The following is a 20576-nucleotide window of genomic DNA, read 5'->3' as shown; positions in this document are numbered from 1 at the left end:
GGTGTGGGAGGTGCAGATGGAACCCGGCTACCAGGGGGCGCGACCTCAGTGGGATTCAGTCCCCACCCCTGCCTCTGGTTGGAAGTCCTCAGCCCTCGAGTTGCTTGTCCCCTTCCTGCCCCAGGTCCCACCGTCCCACTGCCAGGACTCAGTGCTGAGGGGAAGCCCTGCCCAGCCTTCAGTGCGAGCCCTGCCCGCGGTCCTGGGCTATTATCAGACAGCGAGTCATGGTTCTTATTAATTCGAGATGTCAGATCTCCTCAAACAGGCCAATACCTGCTTAACCAGCGCTAAGTTTATTAGGAGCTTTTCTGTGACCCTCTCTCGACACCTGGTGACCTTGAACTACCCTGGGTAGAGTGTGCTCCTCAGATTCAGATGAGTTTATTGTCATATACACCAGGGTGCACTGAAATTCCTTGCTCCTGTGAAGCTCACAGAGTCAACAGTGTAAGTGGTGATAATAAATACAGCAATAAATACAGCGATGAGCTCAGAACAGCAGTAATGGTGCAAAGTATGGTAGTGCAGACTGAGGTAGTACAAAAAGAAATGGTAAAGTGATAATAACAGAATAATTGAGTTCGAGAACGTGGCAGCACCACGGGGAAGGGGATGTGAGAGAGGTGATGGTACAGGAGTCTGACAGCGGTGGGGAAGAAGCTGTTCTTGTTTGGACGTCTGGGCTTTCAAGCTCCTGTATCTTCTCCCAGAAGGTAGAAGAGAGAAAAGGGAACGGCCAGGGGGGAGGCACCCTCGACGATACTGTCAGCCTTCCTGAGAAACTCACGGTGAAGATGGACTGGATGGAAGGAGGTGCCGAGTCTGTGATGGACCGGGACTGTCTAAGGTCAAGGTGAAGGGAAGGGGCGAGAGGCTGCTGTCAGATTCACTGCCAGAGGAAGCAATGAACTGGCCAACTCCAGGTGACCTCCAAGTCCCGGTGAAACATCTCCTCGGTCTCTCTCTCTTAACAGATAAAATAAAAACAGAAAATGCTGGAAAGACTCAGCAGGTCAAGCAGCATCTGTGCAGAGAGATGAAAGTCAAAAAGCTGCAGATACTGGAAATCTGAAACAAAACCAGATTGCGTGGAGTCACAGAGCATGGAAACAGGACATTCGGCCCCAAGAGTCTGTGCTGTCCAGTGGTATTAATCCGGAAACACGAGACTGTAGATGGAGGAACCCTCAGCTCCCGTTCCTCCTCCCCCCCCTCCTTCCAATCCATCTCTGATCCCCCAATTTTTTTCCTTTCCCATATCCCCTACAGATCCCCATCTCTCATTTTTGTCCCCATTCCCCTCCTGGCTCCACCCACCCACTACACACACAGTTCACCCCCTGGCTCCCCCCCATCCCCACCCTCACCATCTGGTTTTTTTCCATCTGCCATGTGTCTGTCCCCCAGTGGTTCCCATTCTCACCTCCTTATCAGATTCCAGCACTGGTAACCCGTTATGTTCCTACATCACCCTCCAGCCTCTGTCTCCACCTTCTCCCTCCCCTCCCCCAAGTGGCTCCAGCTGCTTCTCCTTCCTCTGCCATGGTCTCCCAGCTCTACCCATTCCCCTCCCCTGCCTGGAGCCTGTCATCCTTCCTTCCTCCATCCACCAACCACCTCGGGCTCCTACCTTACCACTCCCCCCCCCACCCCTTTATACCAGCCACCTCCCCTCTCCTGATGCAGGGTTTTGACCCAAAACATTGACAATTCTTTTCCCCCACAGATGCTGCTCGACCCACTGAGTTCCTCCAGTAGACTGATGTATTAATACTCCAGATTAATCCCATCTCCTGGCACCTGGTCCACAGCCTTCTCTGTCTGGGCCATTCAAGTGCTCATTGACACAAACATTGTCAGCGACTCAACTTGTGCCATCTCTCTGGCAGTGTGATCCAGGTACCCCCCCCTACTCTCTGGGTGAAGGATGTCCCCTCACATCCTCTCCGTGTTTCCCCTTTACCCTAAATCTCTGAACTCTAGTTTTATCGACCTCTGATGTAGGGAAAAGTTTCCTGCGGTCCACTCTCTCTATACCCATCATAGTTTTATGTACCTCAGTCATGCCCCTCACCTCTAACATTCCTGCCCAGTGTTTCCAGCATTTCCTGTGTTTCCCGTTTCAATTTGTCCAGTGTCGGACTGTGGAAGTGAAATGCCAGGATCCCACTATGGAGACACGGGCGGTGGGGAGAACTTGGATGAATTTTAAAATAAGAGTGAGGGTTTTAAGTTTGAAGGACAGGACAGTAAGCGGGAGATGGGGAAACGGGACAGGGAGCGTTTCTCCTGATGCGGGGTTTTCACCCGAAACTTCGACAATTCGTTCCCTCCCCACAGATGCTGCTCAACCTGCTGAGTTCCTCCAGCAGATTGTTCTGGTATCTGCAGTCTCCTGTGTCTCTGGGCAACATTTCTGATGAGCTCAAGTCTGCCAAGAGTTAAACCAGGGAATCTGGGCTGGAATGTTCTGAATAATTAGTGCTTCAAGAGGCTGGTCACGGCATGTCTTAACTCCAACCTCCCAGACAACCTCGGCCCACTGCAAATCGCCTACTGCCCAAACAGGTCTATGGCAGACGCCATCTCCCTGACCCTATATTCATCCTTGGAGCATCTGGACACTAAAGACATCTACCTTAGACTATTGTTTATTGATTACAGCTCTGCCTTCAATACTATAATTCCAAGCAAACTCATCTCCAAACTCCGAGACCTGAGGCTCAACACCTCCCTCTGCAACTGGATCCTTGACTTCCTGACCAACAGACCGCAATCAGTGAGGATAGGCAGCAATACCTCCAGCACGATTATTCTCAACATTGGTACCCCACAAGGCTGCGTCCTCAGCCCTCTGCTCTACTCCCTGTACACTCACAATTGCGTGGCCAGATTCTGCTCTAACTCCATCTACAAGTTTGCAGATGACACCACCATAGTGGGCGTATCTCAAATAATGATGAGTCAGAGTATAGGAAGGAGATAGAGAGCCTAGTGACACGGTGTCATGACAACAACCTTTCCCTCAATGTCAGCAAAACAAAAGAGCTGGTCATTGACTTCAGGTAAGGAGGGCTTTGCACATGCACCTGTCTACATCAATGGTGCTGAGGTCGAGAGGGTTGAGAGCTTTAAGTTCCTGGGAGTGAACATCACCAATGGCCTATCCTGGTCCAACCACGTAGATGCCATAGCCAAGAAAGCTCACCAGCACCTCTACTTCCTCAGGAGGCTAAAGAAATTTGGCATGTCCCCGTTGACACTTGCCAATTTTTATCAATGCACCATTGGCTTGGTAGGGCACCTGCTTTGCGTCGGACCTCAAGAAACTGCAGAGAGTTGCAGAGGACACAGCCCAGCACATCACAGAAACCAGCCTCCCCTCCATGGACTCTGTCTATACTTCTCGCCGCCCCAGTAAAGCAGTCAACATAATCAAAGACCCCCCCCCCCCCCGGATATTCTCTCTTCTCCCCCCTCCCATCGGGCAGAAGATATAAAAGCCTGAAAGCCAGTACCCCCAGTCTCAAGGACAACTTCTATCCCATTGTTATAAAACTACTGAATGATAAAATGGACTCTTGACCTCATAATCTGCCTCGTTATGGTCTTGCACCTTATTGTCTGCCTGCACTGCACTTTCTCGATAACTGTAACACTTTATTCTGCATTCTGTTATTGTTTTACCCTATACTACCTCGATGCACTGTGTAATGAACGGTAGGCAAGGCAAGTTCTTCATTGTCCCTTGGTACATGTGACAATACTAAACCAATTTACTGATTTACCAGTGCCCTGCACACGGGTCTGTGAGGTGGGATGGGGCAGTCAGGTGATGTTACAGGTGAGGAACTGGACAATTTTAGGGACCACCAGCATGGGGAGATAAGGTGGTGAAGAAGTACGTGGGATACTTGCCCTCATTAGATGGGCCATAAAATATAAGAGCAGGAAGATATGGTACAGCTAAATAATTCATTAGTCAGGCCACAGCTGGAGTACTGTGTACAGTTCTGGTCACCACACGATGGGAAGGAAGTGATTGCACTGGAGAGGTTCACCAGGATGCTGCCTGGGATGGAGGGTTTGTTATGAGGATAGGTTGGTTAATTATCCCCAGAGCAGAGGAGGCTGAGGGGGGAGCTGATTGAGGCAAACAAAATTATGAGGGGTATAAACAGGGTAGAAAGTGAGAAACATTTCTTCAGAGCAGTGTATCTAAATCCATAGGCATAGGTTTAAGATAAAAGGTAGGAGAATTAAAGGGGACTTGTTAAAAGAATATCTTCACCTGGAGGGTACATAGAACATACAGCATAGAACATTACAGCACAGTACAGTCCTCCACCACCTCTGCTGGCAGTACGTTCCACACACCCACCACTCTCTGTGAAAAAAACTTACCTCTGACATCCCCCTTATACCTTCCTCCAATCACCTTAAAATTATGTCCCCTCGTGTGAGCCATTTTCACCCTGGGAAAAAGTCTCTGACTGTCCACTCGATCTATGCCTCTTATCATCTTGTACACCTCTATCAAGCCACCTCTCATCCTCCTTCTCTCCAAAGAGAAAAGCCCCAGCTCACTCAACCTATCCTCATAAGACATGCTCTGCAATCCAGGCATCATCCTGGTAAATCTCCTCTGCACCCTCTCTAAAGCTTCCACATCCTTCCTATAATGAGCTGACCAGAACTGAACACAATACTTCAAGTGTGGTCTGACCAGAGTTCTATAGAGCTGCAACATTACCTGGCGGTTCTTGAACTCAATACCCTGACTAATGAAGACCATACTTACCTTCTTAACAACCCTATCAATCTGTGCGGCAACCATGAGGTAGTTGGAATCTGGAACTCTCTGCCTGAGTGGAGGCAGAGACTCTCACAGCATCTAAGTATTTAGACAAAACGCCGATGCATAGAAGGTTATGGTCCAAGTGGGATTAGTATAGACAGCACTTGATGGGCAGGAGACACAAAGAGACAGCAGACGCTGGAATCTGGAGCAACACACAATCTGCCGGAGGAACTCAGTGGGTCGGGCAGCATCTGTGGAGGGAAATAGACAGCCGATGATTCATCTGGACTGAAGAAGGGTCTTGACCTGAAACATCGACTGTCCGTTTCCCCTCACAGATGCTGCCTAACCCGGCGAACTCCTCCTGTAGTTTGGAGATGAAAGAGAGACTGCAGATGCTGGAAATCAGAAGCAACACACAAAGTGCTGGAGAAGTTTCCTCCTACATTTGGTGTGTTGCTTCTCCTGTAGTTTGTTTACTACACAGCGAGCCTGTTATTGTGCTGTTTTACATCTCTGTATAAATGATCCAAAATTGATTTTCGTGCAGTTCTGACAGCAAGTTTGCAAGCAGTTTGGTCCAGATTCAGACAGTTGGCAGGGAAGGTGAAACACAAGAGAAAGTTAATAGTCTTCGCTCTAGCAAGGTTTTAAACAAACTTTGAATTGTGGATAATCTCCCTTTCACCCCCAGTGACATATCACACAAATCCACTCCTCAAGGACAGAAGACTAAACAAGACTCCCTAACATATGCTAAGGGTCAAATTTCATGTTTCCTTACAACATAGTAGGAGTCCATTTAACCCATTAAGTTTATGCCAGCTCTCAGAGCAATCTCATCAGTCCCAGGCACGGTAGTGTAGCAGCTAGTGTAATGTTATTACAGCGCCAGCGACCTGGGTTCAAGTCCAGCCACTGTCTGTAAGGAGTTTGTATGTTCTCCCCATGTCTGCATGGGTTTCCTCTGGGTGCTCCGGTTTCCTCCCACATTCCAAAGACATACAGGTTAGGAAGTTGTGGGCATGCTATGTTAGCGCCGGAAGCATGGCGACACTTGTGGGCTGCCCCCAGAACACTCTATGCAAAAAGATGCATTTCACTGTGTGTTTTGATGTACATGTGACTAATAAAGATCTCTCTCTCTCTCTATTTCCCTCAAACCTACTTCACCTCACATGCCTATGACTTGAAACACTAATTCTGTTTCTCTATCTACAGATGCTGCCTGACCTGCTGAGTATTCTCAACACTTTGTGTTTAGTCCAGCTTAGTCGAATGCTTTAAACCTTTGACTTACTTGGTCCTAGCACAGAGGCAGTGATTTGAAAATAATTACTGAGGTCATTTATCACTTTGGTTACTGTAATTTGGTGTATACTTGGTAAAAATGCCCCATAAATATATTTCTGAAAAACAGCATGCAGAAATTAAGAAAGAACCTTTGTGAGAACTGCTGTGAAACAAAGGTTGTCTAGAGGCATTAAGGACCAGGTATTGGCAGATACAGGCACCAGTACTAGAAGGAAGCACAATTATCCCCCACAGAATCAACATCTGAAAGTTTCAGGCATTTGGATCAGTTACAGATTGAATGGAATACCATCTGTTTGGGGTAAACACTGATAAAGTCCTGCATCACATGATTCAAATTCTGAAGGCAAGTTCTTTTCTTATTAAAGAAGTGGGTGTGTTCCTGCAGGCTGCACAGCAGAATATTAGTCATCTGTTCTACACAATGATTACTGTCATAATCACCAATAAGGAGATTTGGGATTTTCATAGGCACAATCAGTGTCGGAGTAAGAAAGGGATTTAGCTTACAGTTCCACATGGGTCTTCTGGCATTTTCTAGTTTTCAGAAAACTAACCCAAACACATGAGAAATCCACCAACTTTCCGCTCATCCCAATCTATATGAATGTTAATGCTTCTCATTTAAATCCAGCACTACAGACGAGCCGACATTCTGTACTCACATCGTCTGCCACTTCACACCTCTGACTGATGCCTCTTCCCAACTTCCAGTGGACTGTTCCATTTTTATATCTCTTCATTCTACTGTCAGACTCTTCTCTTCTGCCCTCACTTTGTCCTCCCTCGTCACTGAGGTTTATCACCCGGACCACTCCCCATTCACCACGATTTTTAAACCTTTCCTGGAGGTGTTACAATTTGCTGCATTTAGTTCCTTACAGTGACTGTCTTGCATTAATGGTTACCACTTCATACCCTCCAAACTGAATCTCTGCTGGTAATTCATTCAATTGGTTTCCTACACACTATGTATTTGTGTGAGAAAAGCTTATTTGGGTCACACTCAATGACTTGTCCTTTCCGACTAATGTTTTTTCAAATTCTACTTCTTCACTGACAATAGTAAATTAGCCAATGAGCTAGAATCAGGGCAGGGTTTTGACTATAGGCTGTCCCCAGGCTATGAACTGGTTCCTTTTCTACAGATGCCTCTAAGTGGATTTTGTTCGTAAATTGGAAAATACACAAAACCACTCCATACGGTAACCACACCTTCCATAGTCTAGTGAATGGTGTTAATTAAGGCCAATTAACACGAACATTTATTGACTGTCTTCCTCTGTCTCATCACAATGATACAGAATCAGGATGTTCCAAGCTCAATGGCTGGTTTTAGAGGGCTTGAAGTATCAGTGGATGTCTCCTTGTTTTGCAGAGTTTTAATGCACAAATATCAATAGGAGTTTCAATTCCGGCAGTGAAACTGTCAGCCTGTGTTCTTCAGAGACATGGTGTCTGATTATTGCAGGGAGGTTACATAGAAATGTTTTCTTTTGTTCTATACTGTTTCTCATTTGAATTTAATAATATTTATGGGAGATTGTTCATGTGTACAGGGTGTTCATAACTTGTGTGTTCGTAACCTGGAGAGCCCCTGTACATACTTTCTAGTTTTACAGATGGTACCATTTTGGGGTGGGGGTTGGGGAGGGGGAGATGGTCAACACAGAGGAGGATTGCATCAAATTAAAGGAGCATGTTAATAAAGTTACAGAATGGGCAAATAATTGACAAATGAGGTTGAACTTAGTTACATGTGAAGCAGTATGTTTCAGTGTTAAGAACACTTGTTACATGGATGTTGTGGGTCTCAGTGGTGTGATTGTTTACATGTTAGCAAGACCACAAAGAAAGCAAAGCAAGCACAGGAGTTTATTTCTGGAGGGACAGAATTTAAAAGTAGGGAATTATTTTAAACCAGCTTTGAACCTTGGTTAGACCACTGCACGAGTCCTACCTACAGTTCAGGTGTTATGGAACAGGGGGACCTAGGAATACAAGTGCATAGTTCGCTGAAAGTGGTGTCACGGGTAGATAGGGTGGTGGAGAAGGCTTTAGGCATGCTGGCCTTCATCAGTCAGGGCATTGAGTTTAGGAGTGGGAGGTTATCTTACAGTTGTATAAGACAGTGAGGCCTCACTTGGAATATTGTGTATAGTTTTGGTCACCCTGTTACAAGAAAGATGTTATTAAATGAGAAAGGACGCAGAAAAAAACTACCAGGATGTTGCCTGGATTTGGGGGCCTGAGTCACAAGGAGAGGATGTGTAGACTAGGACTTTATTCCCTGGAACGTAGGAGACTGAGGGGTGACCTGACAGAGGTGTAAACGATCATGAGGGGCATAGACAGGGTGAAGGCACAAAGTCTTTTTCCCAGGGAGGGGAGCTAAAAACAAGAGGGCGGAGGTTTAAGATCAGAGGCGAGAGATTTAAAAGGGACATCAGGGGCAGCTTCTCCACACAAAAGGTGGTGCGTATTTGGAATGAGACGCCAGAAATAGTGGTTGAGGTGGGTACATCAGTAACATTTAAGAGCCGTCTAGGAGAGGTTTAGAGGGCTGTGGACAAAACATGGGCAGATGGGACTAGCTCGCTGGGAAACACAGCCAGCATGGATGTGTTGGGCCGAAGGGCCTGTTTCCACACTGTGTGACTTTCTGACTCTATGGTGACATGTTACAATAAGAGAGAATATCAGACTTACAAGGCTGATAGCTGAAAGGTGAATGTGTACATATCAGAACAGGACAAACAGATCCAGTCACTTTCCTCATGAGAGAAGCCTCATGTTCTGACCGAGGGTCTTCGACCTGAAACGTTAACTCTCTTTCTCTTCCCACAGATGCAGACTGACCTGCTAAGTATTTCCAGCATTTCCTGTTTTTAATTTTAGATTTCCAGCATCTGAAGCTTCCACAGACTTGACTGAGAGTGGCGTTGTCAATCAAGGAAGGTACCAGAGCACTGCTGAGCCGTGATATTAAGGCAGTGGACAGTGATGTGGATTTGGTTTGGGTTGAAATCATGAATAGTGGTGGAAGGAAGACAGGGGGAGTGGTCTGTAGACCTGCAAAATATGACCTCCCCATAGGTCAGAGCATAATGGGGGAATATCCAGGGCATGTTTGAAGGGAACTGCAAATACCATGGGAGATTTTAATTTACATTCTGATTGGACAAACCAAACCAGCAAGGATTGTGCAATGTGTCAGGGATTGAACTTTACAGCAGCACATTGCAGACTGTACCTGGGAACAGGCTATTTTAGATTTGGTCTTATATGAGGAAGGATTAATAAGAGATCTTGTGGTTAAAGATCCCCTTGACTACAATGTGAGAGAATTCCAAAAGCAGTTTGAGGATGAACATCACAAATCCATAACTACTGTCTGCAATTTAAAGAAGGGCAAATAAAATGGTGTGAGGGAGGAGTTGTCTAAGGTGGACTGGGTAAACGAGCTAAGGGACAGCTCAGTGGCAGATATTCAAACAGCTGGTCTAAAATGTTCAGCAAGAGTTTACCCCAGTCACAAAGAGAGATTCAGTGAGAAAGAGGCAAAATTTGTGGTTGACAAAGGAGGTCGAGGATAATGTTAAATCGGATGCCATAGCACTGGGAGGGTGCAGAGGAGATTCACCAGGACGTTGCCTGGATTGGAGGACTTTAGTTATTGGGAGAGAGTGGACAGGCTGGCATTGGAGTGAAGGAGGCTAAGGGGTGATCTCACTGCCTCGGGAAAGCAGCCAATGTAATCAAAGACCCCACCCACCCTGGACATTCTCTCTTATCCCCGCTTCTATCAGCAGGAGATACAAAAGCCTGAAAGCACATACCACCAGGCTCAAGGACAGCTTCTATCCCACTGTTATAGACTATTGAACGATTCCCTAGAACGATAAAATGGATTTTTGACCTCACAATCTACCTCGTTATGACTTGCACTTTATTGTCTGCCTGCACTGCACTTCTCTGTAACTGTAACACTTTATTCTGCATTCTTTTGTTTTCCATTGTACTACCTCAATGCACTGTGTAATGAACTGATCTGTGTGAACAGTATGCAAGACAAGTTTTTCACTGTACCTCGGTACATGTGACAATAATAAAACAATTAACGAAGAATATGAGATTATGAAAGGCATAGATAGGGTAGGTAGTCAAAATCTTTTCCCAAGGTAGCGGTATCAAACACTAGAGGGCAGTGAGAGAAAGGAGTTTTAAAGGGGATCTGAGGGGAGAGTAGGTGCGATCAGGAACTCGCTACAGAGGTGGGGGTGGAGTCACGTATCATCCGTCTGTTGAAGAGACCTTTAGACTGAAACATACAAGGCACAGAATGGGATTGGTGTAGGTGTACAAAAAGGCCAGCATGGGCGTGCTGGGCCGAAGGGCCTGTTTCTGTGTTGTATAGCTCTGTGACTTCGACCTGAAACATAACTCCCTCTCCACAGAGGCTGCCCGACCTGCGGACGGTTTCAGCGTTTGATTTGATGTGCAGCGGCCTCCCCGAAGCCGGGACTCCGAGAGAGACAGACTCGCCCCCACCTCCCCCACCACCCCGGGCGGCTCCACATCCCCGCCGCGGCCCCGAGTGCAGGCAGGGGAGGCTCGGCTCGGCTCGGCTCGGCTGTGCGGGCATTCCCCGGCTCCCCGGCACCGGCCGCCTGGTGACTCAGCCGCTCTCGACGAAACCCGACAGGTAGATCAGGTGTGTGGGCGTGTGACCCGCTGAGTCAGCGGCGCACCTGGGCAACCGAAACCCGGCGGGTCGGCGGGGGGAGCGAGCGAGAGAGAGAGAGAGGGAGAGGGAGGGAGAGAGTAGAGGAGAGAGAGAGGGAGGGAGAGAGTAGAGGAGAGAGAGAGAGAGAGGGAGAGGGAGGGAGAGAGTAGAGGAGAGAGAGAGGGAGGGAGAGAGTAGAGGAGAGAGAGAGGGAGGGAGAGAGTAGAGGAGAGAGAGAGGGAGGGAGAGAGTAGAGGAGAGAGAGAGGGAGGGAGAGAGTAGAGGAGAGAGAGAGGGAGGGAGAGAGTAGAGTAGAGAGAGAGAGGGAGAGAGTAGAGTAGAGAGAGAGAGGGAGAGAGTAGAGAGAGGGAGGGAGGGAGAGAGTAGAGGAGAGGGAGGGAGGGAGAGAGTAGAGGGAGGGAGGGAGAGGGAGAGAGTAGAGGGAGGGAGGGAGAGGGAGGGAGGGAGAGAGTAGAGGGGAGGGAGGGAGGGAGAGAGTAGAGGAGAGGGAGGGAGGGAGAGAGTAGAGGAGAGAGAGGGAGGGAGAGAGAGTAGAGGAGAGAGAGGGAGGGAGAGAGAGTAGAGGAGAGAGGGAGGGAGAGAGAGTAGAGGAGAGAGAGAGGGAGGGAGAGAGAGTAAAGGAGAGGGAGAGAGGGAGGGAGAGTAAAGGAGAGAGAGAGAGAGTAGAGAGGGGGAGAGAGAGAGTAAAGGAGAGGGAGAGAGTAAAGGAGAGAGAGCGCCCTGAGTGAGGAGAGAGTGAAGGGGAGAGAGCGCCGATCGGGAGGGAGGGGGGCGCGGCGAGGTCCCGGTCCCGGGGAGGGGGAGAGGGAGAGGGGCTCCGGGTGTCTCCGCTCCCGGAACAGCAACAAACCGCCGGGACTCTGCGGGCCGAGCCGCGTCTGTGGAGGCAGAAGGTGTTGAGTGAACGTTGGACCCGAGGTACAGTGTCCGCGGCCTCTGTCCGGAGCCGCTCTGCGTGAGGGAGCGACGGCGGGGTGGGGGGGGGGGTCCCTCTGCGTGAGCGAGCGGCGGCGGGGTGGGGGGGGGGTCCCTCTGCGTGAGGGAGCGGCGGCGGGGTGGGGGGGGGTCCCTCTGCGTGAGGGAGCGGCGGCGGGGTGGGGGTCCCCCTGCGGGGGGGGGGCGGCACCTTCTCCAAGCTGCTGCTTTGGAGCTGAGTTTCTCTTTTCCCCCCCCCCCCCCCCCCCCCCCCCCATCTCCTTTTCCTTTTTTGTGCAGCAGGGTTTTTGTGAGGTGTTGGTGGGGGGTGGGATGGTGAGGGCGGAGTGGGGGGGGTGAGGGGGTAGTCGGTGAGTGGGGGTTGAGTGGGGAGTTGGGGGGGTGGTGAGGCTGCAGGTTGTTGCCTCTGGTATACTCCAGAGTGAAGGGAAGTGTGATCGGATTCAGGTTTATTATCACCTACATGTGAAGTGTGTAGTTTTATGGCAGCAGTACAGTGCAGGACATAAAATTACTATAAATTACAAAATAAATGAATAGTGCAAAAGAGGAATAACGAGGGAGTGTTCATGGGTTTATGGACCGTTCAGAGATCTAATGGCGGAGGGGAAGAAGCTGTTCCTGAATCGTTGAGTGTGGGTCTTCAGGCTCCTGTACCACCTCCCCGATGGTAGTAATGAGAAGAGGGCATGTCCTGGATGGTGAGCATCCTTGGTGATGGATGGTGCCAGATCGATCATTAAGGACCCTCACCATCGGGATGAATCCAAGCCGTGGGCTCGGGTGTCACTGCCGAAGGTTGGGCACCAGAATCCGCTGACAGGTCAGTGCAGCACTGAGGGAGTGTAGCTTAAACTCGCACAGAAGATCCCCGCCAACAGAGAACTCCCTTACTGTCCTTCCATGGTGTGTGTTGTAGACCCCTCCCATTCCCTGTCCACCTCCACACTGTTTGGGTGAAAACTACCCCCCCCCCCCGAAAACCTCTGCTGATAGCCCGAGATGCTTGCCCCCACTCTCTGCACAAGGCACTGCATTTTCCCCTTCACCTCTCTGGCCACCTCGTAACTTTCCCTGCCTCGATTTACTCTTCCCTCCAACTCCTCTGTTCCAGGAACCAACCCTGGGCTAGACTCTTTCCTCAAAGTGATAATTCTCCAGTCCTGGAGACAATGGAGTTATTCCCTCTGTACCCTCACACCCTTCCTATGGTGTGGTGACCAGACTTGTACACAGCACTCCAGCTGTGACCAACCAGTGTTGTCTACGGTTGTTGTAAGATAAGATTTCTTTATTAGTCACATGTACATTGAAACACACAGTGAAATGCATCTTTTGCGTATAGTGTTCTGGAGAGCAGCCCGCAAGTGTCGCCACGCTTCCAGTGCCAACATAGCGTGCCCACAACTTCCTAACCCGTATGTCTTTGGAATGTGGGAGGAAACCGGAGCACCCGGAGGAAACCCATGCAGACACGGGGAGAACGTACAAACTCTTTACCGACAGCGGTGGGAATTGAACCTGGGTCGTTGGCGCTGTAAAGCGTTACGCTAACCGCTACACTACCATGCCTGCCCTGACCTAGATGGTCACAGCCCAACAGGCGGATGTATGAGGTCTCGAGGCACTGTTTCAGTGGAGCACTTCCTGTATCCAGGCTAATAGTTATCCTGTAATTCACATTCTAACTACAGATTACCTGCTGATTATCACCGTCTGTGGGAGTTTGCTGTTTACAAATTGACAGCTGCCTTTCTGACTTTGCACCATAACTTCATAAGTACTTCATTGGCTGTCAAGTATCAGGGACAATGTGAAAGGGTCCTTCTGTAATTGACACACACATTTCAAATTCCACCTGTGGGGTTAGTTTATGTGTAACCGGTACTTTCTATGAAACATCGCCATTAGATAAGGAAGTTGCGGTAGTTGCTCTCGGGGTGGAGCCAGTGATGTAGATTCTACATGGCATTGGTATTTAAAACACACTTTGTGTTGATGCAAAGCAGTTTCTGGTTCCTGACTCTCACATGTGCTGTCATTGTGGATCCAGGGCTGGTCAGGTGTCTGAGGGATGTAGAGATGGTTATCTACTTAGAGATTCATTTCCTGTCTCTGTCTCATTGCAAGTCTTGATCTTAACCAATGGGTGCTAACTCAATCCCACTGGAGCAGAATAAGGCAGTGTCCTCTCCCAGGCCAGAGTCCCCAACACTGAGGCCCTAATTACACGGCCGGCTCCGGTGGGTCGGTCACTCGTTTGCATGCCCAGTGCTAGGCTCCTGGGCATAGACAGAGTGAAAGCACACAGTCCTTTTCCCAGGGATGGCGTGGGTTTAAGATCAGAGGCGAGAGATTTAGAAGAGACATCAGGGGAAGCTTCTTCACGCAGAGGGTGGTGCGTATTTGGAATGAGCTGCCAGAAATAGTGGTTGAGGCGGGCACATTAGCAACGCTTAAAAGCCACCTAGATAAGTCCATGGATAGGAGAGGTTTAGAGGGCTATGGGCCAAATTCAGGCTCACTGGGAACACAATCGGCATGGACGAGTTGGGCAGAAGGGCCTGTTTCCATGCTGTATGACGCTGACTCCTGAACAGACACTCTGTTCCAAGTTCTGTATGGGAAGAGCTTATCAGGCAGATAGTGGAAAAGCTTGAAGGGCGTCGCAGGTAGACAGGGAGGTTAAGAAGGTGTTTGGCATGCTAGCCTTCATCAGTCAGGGCACTGAGTACAGCACTTGGGATGTTACATTGCAGTTGTACAAATGTCAGTGAGGCTGCACCTGGAGTTTTGTGTACCGTTTTGTTTACCCTGTTGTTAGGAAGATATCATGAAGATTCATGAGGATGTTGCCAGGACTCTAAAGCCTGAGTTATAGGGAGAGTTTCAGCAGGCTAGGACTTTATTCCTTGGAGTGCAGGAGACTGAGTATAAAAGAGGTGTATAAAATCACGAGGGGCGTAGACAGGGTGAGTGCACATAGTCTTTTCCCCAGGGCTGGGGAGTCAAGAACTACAGGCCATAGGTTTAAGTTGAGAGGGAAAGATTTAAAAGGGATCTGAGGGGCAAGTTCTTCACTCAAGTACATTAACAATATTTAAAAGACATTTGGATGGACAGGTACATGGATAGGAAGGGTTTAGAGTGATATGGGCCAAATGTGGGCAGATGGGATTGGCTTAGATGGGAATCTTGGTCAGCATGAGTGAGTTGGACCAAAGGGCCTGTTTCCATGCTGTATGATTCTATGACTAAGGGTGTTCTCAAAGCCTCTGGAATAATGCAGCAACTTCACTGATCCTGCGGATCCCTGATCAATGAGCCCCCCCCTCCCCCACCCCTCCAAGGTGGGGGAGGGTGTATGGGATGGCACTGAGAACCTCCAGGCGTTTTTTCAGGAGCACACGGTCACCCAGTGAGAATGGCAGAATGTCCCACGTTGGTCTCGCTTCCCCCCACCCCACTGGACTGGACTGGACTAAAGGCAAGACCCCTTCAAACCCAAGGATCTGCTGCTGAAAGCAATAATAGAATTAGCAGTGTGGGCACTGTCAGAATCTGAGTTCCCAGCTCTGCTCCGTGGGTGTCTGCTCTAGGACTGGTAGTCTTGTTAATGCAAAATAAGAGCAGGAGATGGTGATCCAGCCCGCAAGTTTGTGGCGTCTGTGTTAAGGTCACGGCTGATCTTCAGTCCTGCTTTCATGCCCAATCCCATTCCCTCAGATTTCCTGATATCCGAAGACCATGAAACCAATGTAATCGATCTCCAGCTGGGTTGGCAAATTCCAAAGATTAACAACACTCTGAGTGAAGGAATTTCTCCTCGGCCCTGCCCTACGTAGTCAACTCCTCATTCTGAGACTGTTTCACCTGGTCAGGAAACTGATCTGATTTGCTGGGGTGTGTGGTGCATTGGGTAGGTGACGCTGTGTTACTGTAGATGGGAACTGGTTGGTGGAGGGTGTATTCTGTCAGACGTTCTGTTTATGTCCTGCAATGTGGATTAGAACAATGAACAGAATACAGAACAGTGCAGCACAGGAACAGGCCCTTCAGACCACTATGTCTGTTGCCATTCCAAACTAATCCCATATGCCTGCACGTGGTCCATATCCCTCTATTCCCTGCCTGTTCATGTGTGTCTAAATGCCTCTTAAACATTGCTTCCACACCTTCCTTTGAGGCAAGTTCTAGGTACCTACCAGTCTCTGTAAACAAAAAACCTTTGAAGTTTTCCCCCTTGCGCCTTCAACTTCTGTCCTCGAGTATTTGACATTTCCATCCTGGAGTAAAAGACTCTTGACTATCTACCCTATCTCTGCCTCTCCTAATTTCATATACAGAGTGGTCAGTTTAAAACTGATGAAAACTGGTTAACCTGGATAAAATACATCATTAAAAACCTGTTCAGTGTTTGTAGTATTCCTCAGATTAAAATTGGCCCAGATGGGAGCTGGCCCCATAGCTGGTGTCACACATAACCAGACACCAGAGTTGTTGATTTAAAGCAAGGTTTCTATTCTTCACTTACAAAGTTAGTTTTGTAGATAGACGCCATCCTGTATTTCTTCTACTGTGCAATGTGACTTTTCCATTTTCTTCTGAGTAATGAAAGTTCCTGTTCCAGATGATGGCCGTGCACCCACGCAGGGTGCGTTTGAAGCCATGGCTCGTGGCCCAAGTGGACAGTGGACTCTTCCCAGGTCTGGTTTGGCTCCACCGAGAAAACAAACGATTCCAAATCCCTTGGAAACATGCAACTCGCCACAGCCCTCCTCAGGAGGAAGAAAACACAATCTTTAAGGTGAGGACATGGTTCATTTTATTGGTTTGATGGTTAGTCCTTCCTTGAAATAGTTCCCTACAAATAAACCCTATTTACCAGCTGAGTAATTTCAAGTGGAGTGGTCTGCTGCTGTGATCACAATTTGGTAGAAACATGAGCTCCTTCAGACTCTCTCACAGTTATACAGCAGATGAGAATTATATTAGTGCTTCAATGCATTAAATAAGAGACATTTAATTACGTTTATGCACTAATGTAGCTCTACCATGTCCTATCTAAGAAATAATGAAGGTCGAAAGAAGGACCATTTTCTCTGAAGTGGAGCGGTGAGGGGGTGACCTTGTAGAAGTTTATAAAATTACGAGCAGCTTATGATCTTTTAAAAGGCATTTGGACAAGTACATGGATAGGAAAGGTTTAGAAGGTTATGGGCTAAATGTTAGCAAATGGGACCAGCTTGGATAGGGCATCTTGGCTGGCATGGACTGGTTGGGCCGAAGGGCATGATTCTGTGCTGTATGATTCTGTGACATAGAAATAGACTATTTGGCTCAGCTCCTCCATGTCGACCAAGATGCCCATCCAAGCAAGTCCCATTTCCCTGTGTTTGGCCCATATCCCTCTAAACGTTCCTATCCATGTACCTGTCCAAATGTCTTTTAAGCGTTGTGATTGTACCTGCCTCTGCCACTGGCCACTCGTTCCATATACCCACCACCTGTGTGAAAAAGTTGCCCCTTGGGTCCCCTTTAAATCTTCCCCTCTCACCTTAAACCTGTGCCCTCTAGTTTTAGGCTCCCCCACCCTGGGGAAAAGACTGTCTATGGTGCTCACAACTTCTATAAGATCACCCCTCACCCCTCCACTCCAGGGAAAATGGCCCTTCTTTCCAACTTCATGCTTCCTTCGATAACTTAAGAAATAGTTAATTGTGTTGGAGTGTAAGTGTAACCCTTCCATTTAAGTCGGAGAGTATTTGTCACTAGCAGTGTCCCAGAGGGAGTAAACAAACACCTGAGACATTAACTGTTCCTGCTCAGTTTCTCTTCTTCCTTTACTATCTTACTGTTTTTAATTGAGGGAGCGACGTGGGATTTGTAACTACCTGTACGTGCAGATGAACTGCTGGTCTGATAGGGTGGACACAGTTACAGGAAGTCTCGCGATGGATAGGAACCAGTTTGAACACTCTGTGCTCCCTGACAGGTCTGGATTTGTAGCTTGGGTACTGTGGTCATGTTCTGTTTAATGTTTATCCTTGTGACTACATTGATCAGAGACCGGGGGTGGAGGCACCTCAGTCCACAATAACCTCCCCGGTAACCGAGTTATAATCACAACATGAAGAGAGAGGTGGGGGGGAGCGAGGGCTCCTTTAATATTGAAAACTCTCCCAAGACCACAGCTTCTTGAGGGAGAGGGACTGTTAAAGAAAGAGGAGCATTTACAAGGATGCTGCCTGGGATGCAGAGCATGCCTTATGAAAGCAGGTTGAGGGAACTCGGCCTTTTCTCCTTGGAGAGACGGAGGATGGGGGGGACCTGATAGAGGTGTATAAGATGATGAGAGGCATTGATCGGGTGGATAGTCAGAAGCTTTTCCCCAGGGCTGAATTGGTGGCCACAAGAGGACATAGGTTTAAGGTGCTGGGGAGTAGATATAGAGGAGAAGTCAGGGGTAAGTTTTTTACTCAGAGAGTGGTGAGTGTGTGGAATGGGCTGCCGGCAACGGTGGTGGAGGCGGATATGATAGGGTCTTTCAAGAGACTGTTGGATCGGTTTATGGAGCTGAGTAAAGTAGAGGGTTATGGGTAAGCCTAGTAATTTCTAGGGTAGGGACATGTTCGGCACAGCTTTGTGGGCCGAAGGGCCTGAATTGTGCTGTAATTGTTCTATGTTCTAAGATGGGAAGGCAGATTAACTGAAAGCGTGGTTCAAAGAGGGGGAGTGGCTCGGGGAAGGAATTCCAGAACTTAACAACTGAAGGCAGGGGTGAGTGAGAGATGAAGGACATGAAAATTAATATTTTCTTCTCATCTGATCTCAAAGGGCTTTTGATTTAAAAGCTTCAGTGCTTAAACCACAAAAGCCAGCACCTGTTGCAAAGTTATAATTTACACACAAGACAGTTCTGCATTCTGTTATTGCTTTTCCCTTTTTACTACCTTAAAGTACTGGTGTTTGGAATGATCTGTGTGGTTGGCATGCAAAACAAAGTTTTTCACTTTATCTCAGTACATGTGACAATAATAAACCAATTACCTTTCTGGTAACATTACAACCCTCCCCCTTAACCTTAAAGCAATCCTTGGCTCGGAGACAAGACTGCAGGCTGGAATCTGGAGCAACACACAAAATGCTTGTCCAGCCCAGCCCCGAAACGTCAACTGTTCACTTCCCTCCACAGATGCTGCCTGACCCGCTGAGTTCCTCCAGCACTTTTTGTTACTACACAATCCTCAGCCCCTTCAGTTAGCTGTGGATGGGGCTGCCTTCCCATCACCTGACTGGAAAATGGGTGTGTGACTGTCTGCAGGAGTCTGTGAACTGAGCACAACTGTTGAGTACAGTAACTGGCTGCATTTTCTTGGGCTTAATGAGGTTTGTTTATTTTTTATACCCAGAAGGAAATGTGTCCCTGACTCTTTACATCGGGGTGGTGGTAGATTTTTTTTTTCTGTCTGATTTTTCAACCTGTCGTGCACTCCCCTGTTTCTCCCTTCCTCCTGACATCACTGCCATTAATAATTGGGTGTTTACCAAGTCACGGAGATCCCCCCGTTTTGGTGTCCTTGGGAAATTCCCCTGTGCTTGTTTTCTCCACGGATCAAGTTTGAACGTAAGTTGGTGGGAAACAACATTAGAAAAAGATGAGTTTTTATTAAACTTTGAGGCAGAAAATACCTAAAGGTTCACAGGGAAGTAAATTCCCACGTAAAAACAGCAACATCAGCCAGAAGCACCTTGAACATAGCAGAGCAAAACGTATCTAGGTTTAGAGCAGGTGACCAAACGAGGTAGGTTTGAGGAGGAAAAGGAGAATCAAGTGGGAGGGAATTCCTGGTCCAGGCAGCTCAAGGCTCTGCCGTCACCAGGGACTGGTAGGAGGCACGCAGAACTCCAAGTGTGTTGTTGGGATGGTGGGGGTTAGAGGGGCAGGGCAGGCTTTTGGAAAATGAGGCAGGGAATTTCAAAATCAGTGCTGCTTAACTGGGAGCTGGTGTCAGTCAGTGAGCATCCTGAACATGACTGGTCTGTAATCACTGAACTGGCAATGGTTTGGTTATTAATTTCTGAAATTGGTGTCAGTGGGCAGGGTTAATCACTTCAAAGTATTGCCCGTAACACTGGCTGTTGTGTCCATCACCAGTTGTATGGGAGATGGGAACATAGAATATAGCACATTACAGCACAGTGCAGGCCCTTCGGCACACAATGTTGTGGCGACATTTTATTCTGCTCTAAGATCTATCTAACCCTTCACACATCCAGATGAACACCTCCTCATTTTTTTTTTGCACTTTTTATTTATTTTTATAATTTATAGTAATTTTATGTCCTTGCACTGTACTGCTGCTGCAAAACAACAAATTTCATGTCATCTAAGTCAGTGATAATAAACCTGATTTTGAGGTCCTTGGTGACCCATGGTGACAGGGTGCTGAGCGATCACAGAATGAATTGTGCTGTTGCCCTGACCATTTGTTGTGGAAGGGGGAGCCTCCTATCTCTAGGGCTTCAGAAGGAGTTGGAGAGCAAGGAGTGAGGACGAATGGTGTAGGTTTACACCCACCCGGGACATTCTCTCTTTTCTCCTCTTCCATCGGGTAGAAGATACAGGCGCCTGAGGGCACGTCCCACCAGGCTTAAGGACAGCTTCTATCCCACTGTGATAAGACTATTGAACGGTTCCCTTATACAGTGACATGGACTATGACCTCACGATCTACCTTGTTGTGACCTTGCACCTTATTGCACTGCACTTTC

At 48.1% G+C, this 20576-nt stretch overlaps 1 protein-coding gene across 3 annotated transcripts in view; it reads left to right on the top strand.

Annotated features, from left to right (window-relative positions):
• The first annotated feature begins 10386 nt into the window (after positions 1–10386).
• irf6 (interferon regulatory factor 6) overlaps positions 10387–20576 on the top strand; it is a 28867-nt gene continuing 18677 nt past the window's right edge. Inside the window, exons 1-2 of one of the 3 annotated variants that reach the window (XM_052034821.1) lie at positions 10387–10823; positions 16432–16608. In XM_052034821.1, coding sequence (XP_051890781.1) covers positions 16432–16608 — 177 coding nt within the window. In that variant the 5' untranslated portion in view covers positions 10387–10823. Of the gene's footprint in view, positions 10833–11622; positions 11784–16431; positions 16609–20576 lie in introns of those variants that run through there. The other 2 variants (XM_052034820.1, XM_052034819.1) reach the window with 2 other exon arrangements.

This window comes from Pristis pectinata, chromosome 20 (assembly GCF_009764475.1).
Source record: "Pristis pectinata isolate sPriPec2 chromosome 20, sPriPec2.1.pri, whole genome shotgun sequence".
In the NCBI taxonomy this organism is placed as follows: Eukaryota; Metazoa; Chordata; class Chondrichthyes; order Rhinopristiformes; family Pristidae; genus Pristis; species Pristis pectinata.
The sequence above is the reverse complement of the archived record's forward strand: the minus strand, read 5'-3'. Positions and strand labels throughout refer to the sequence as shown.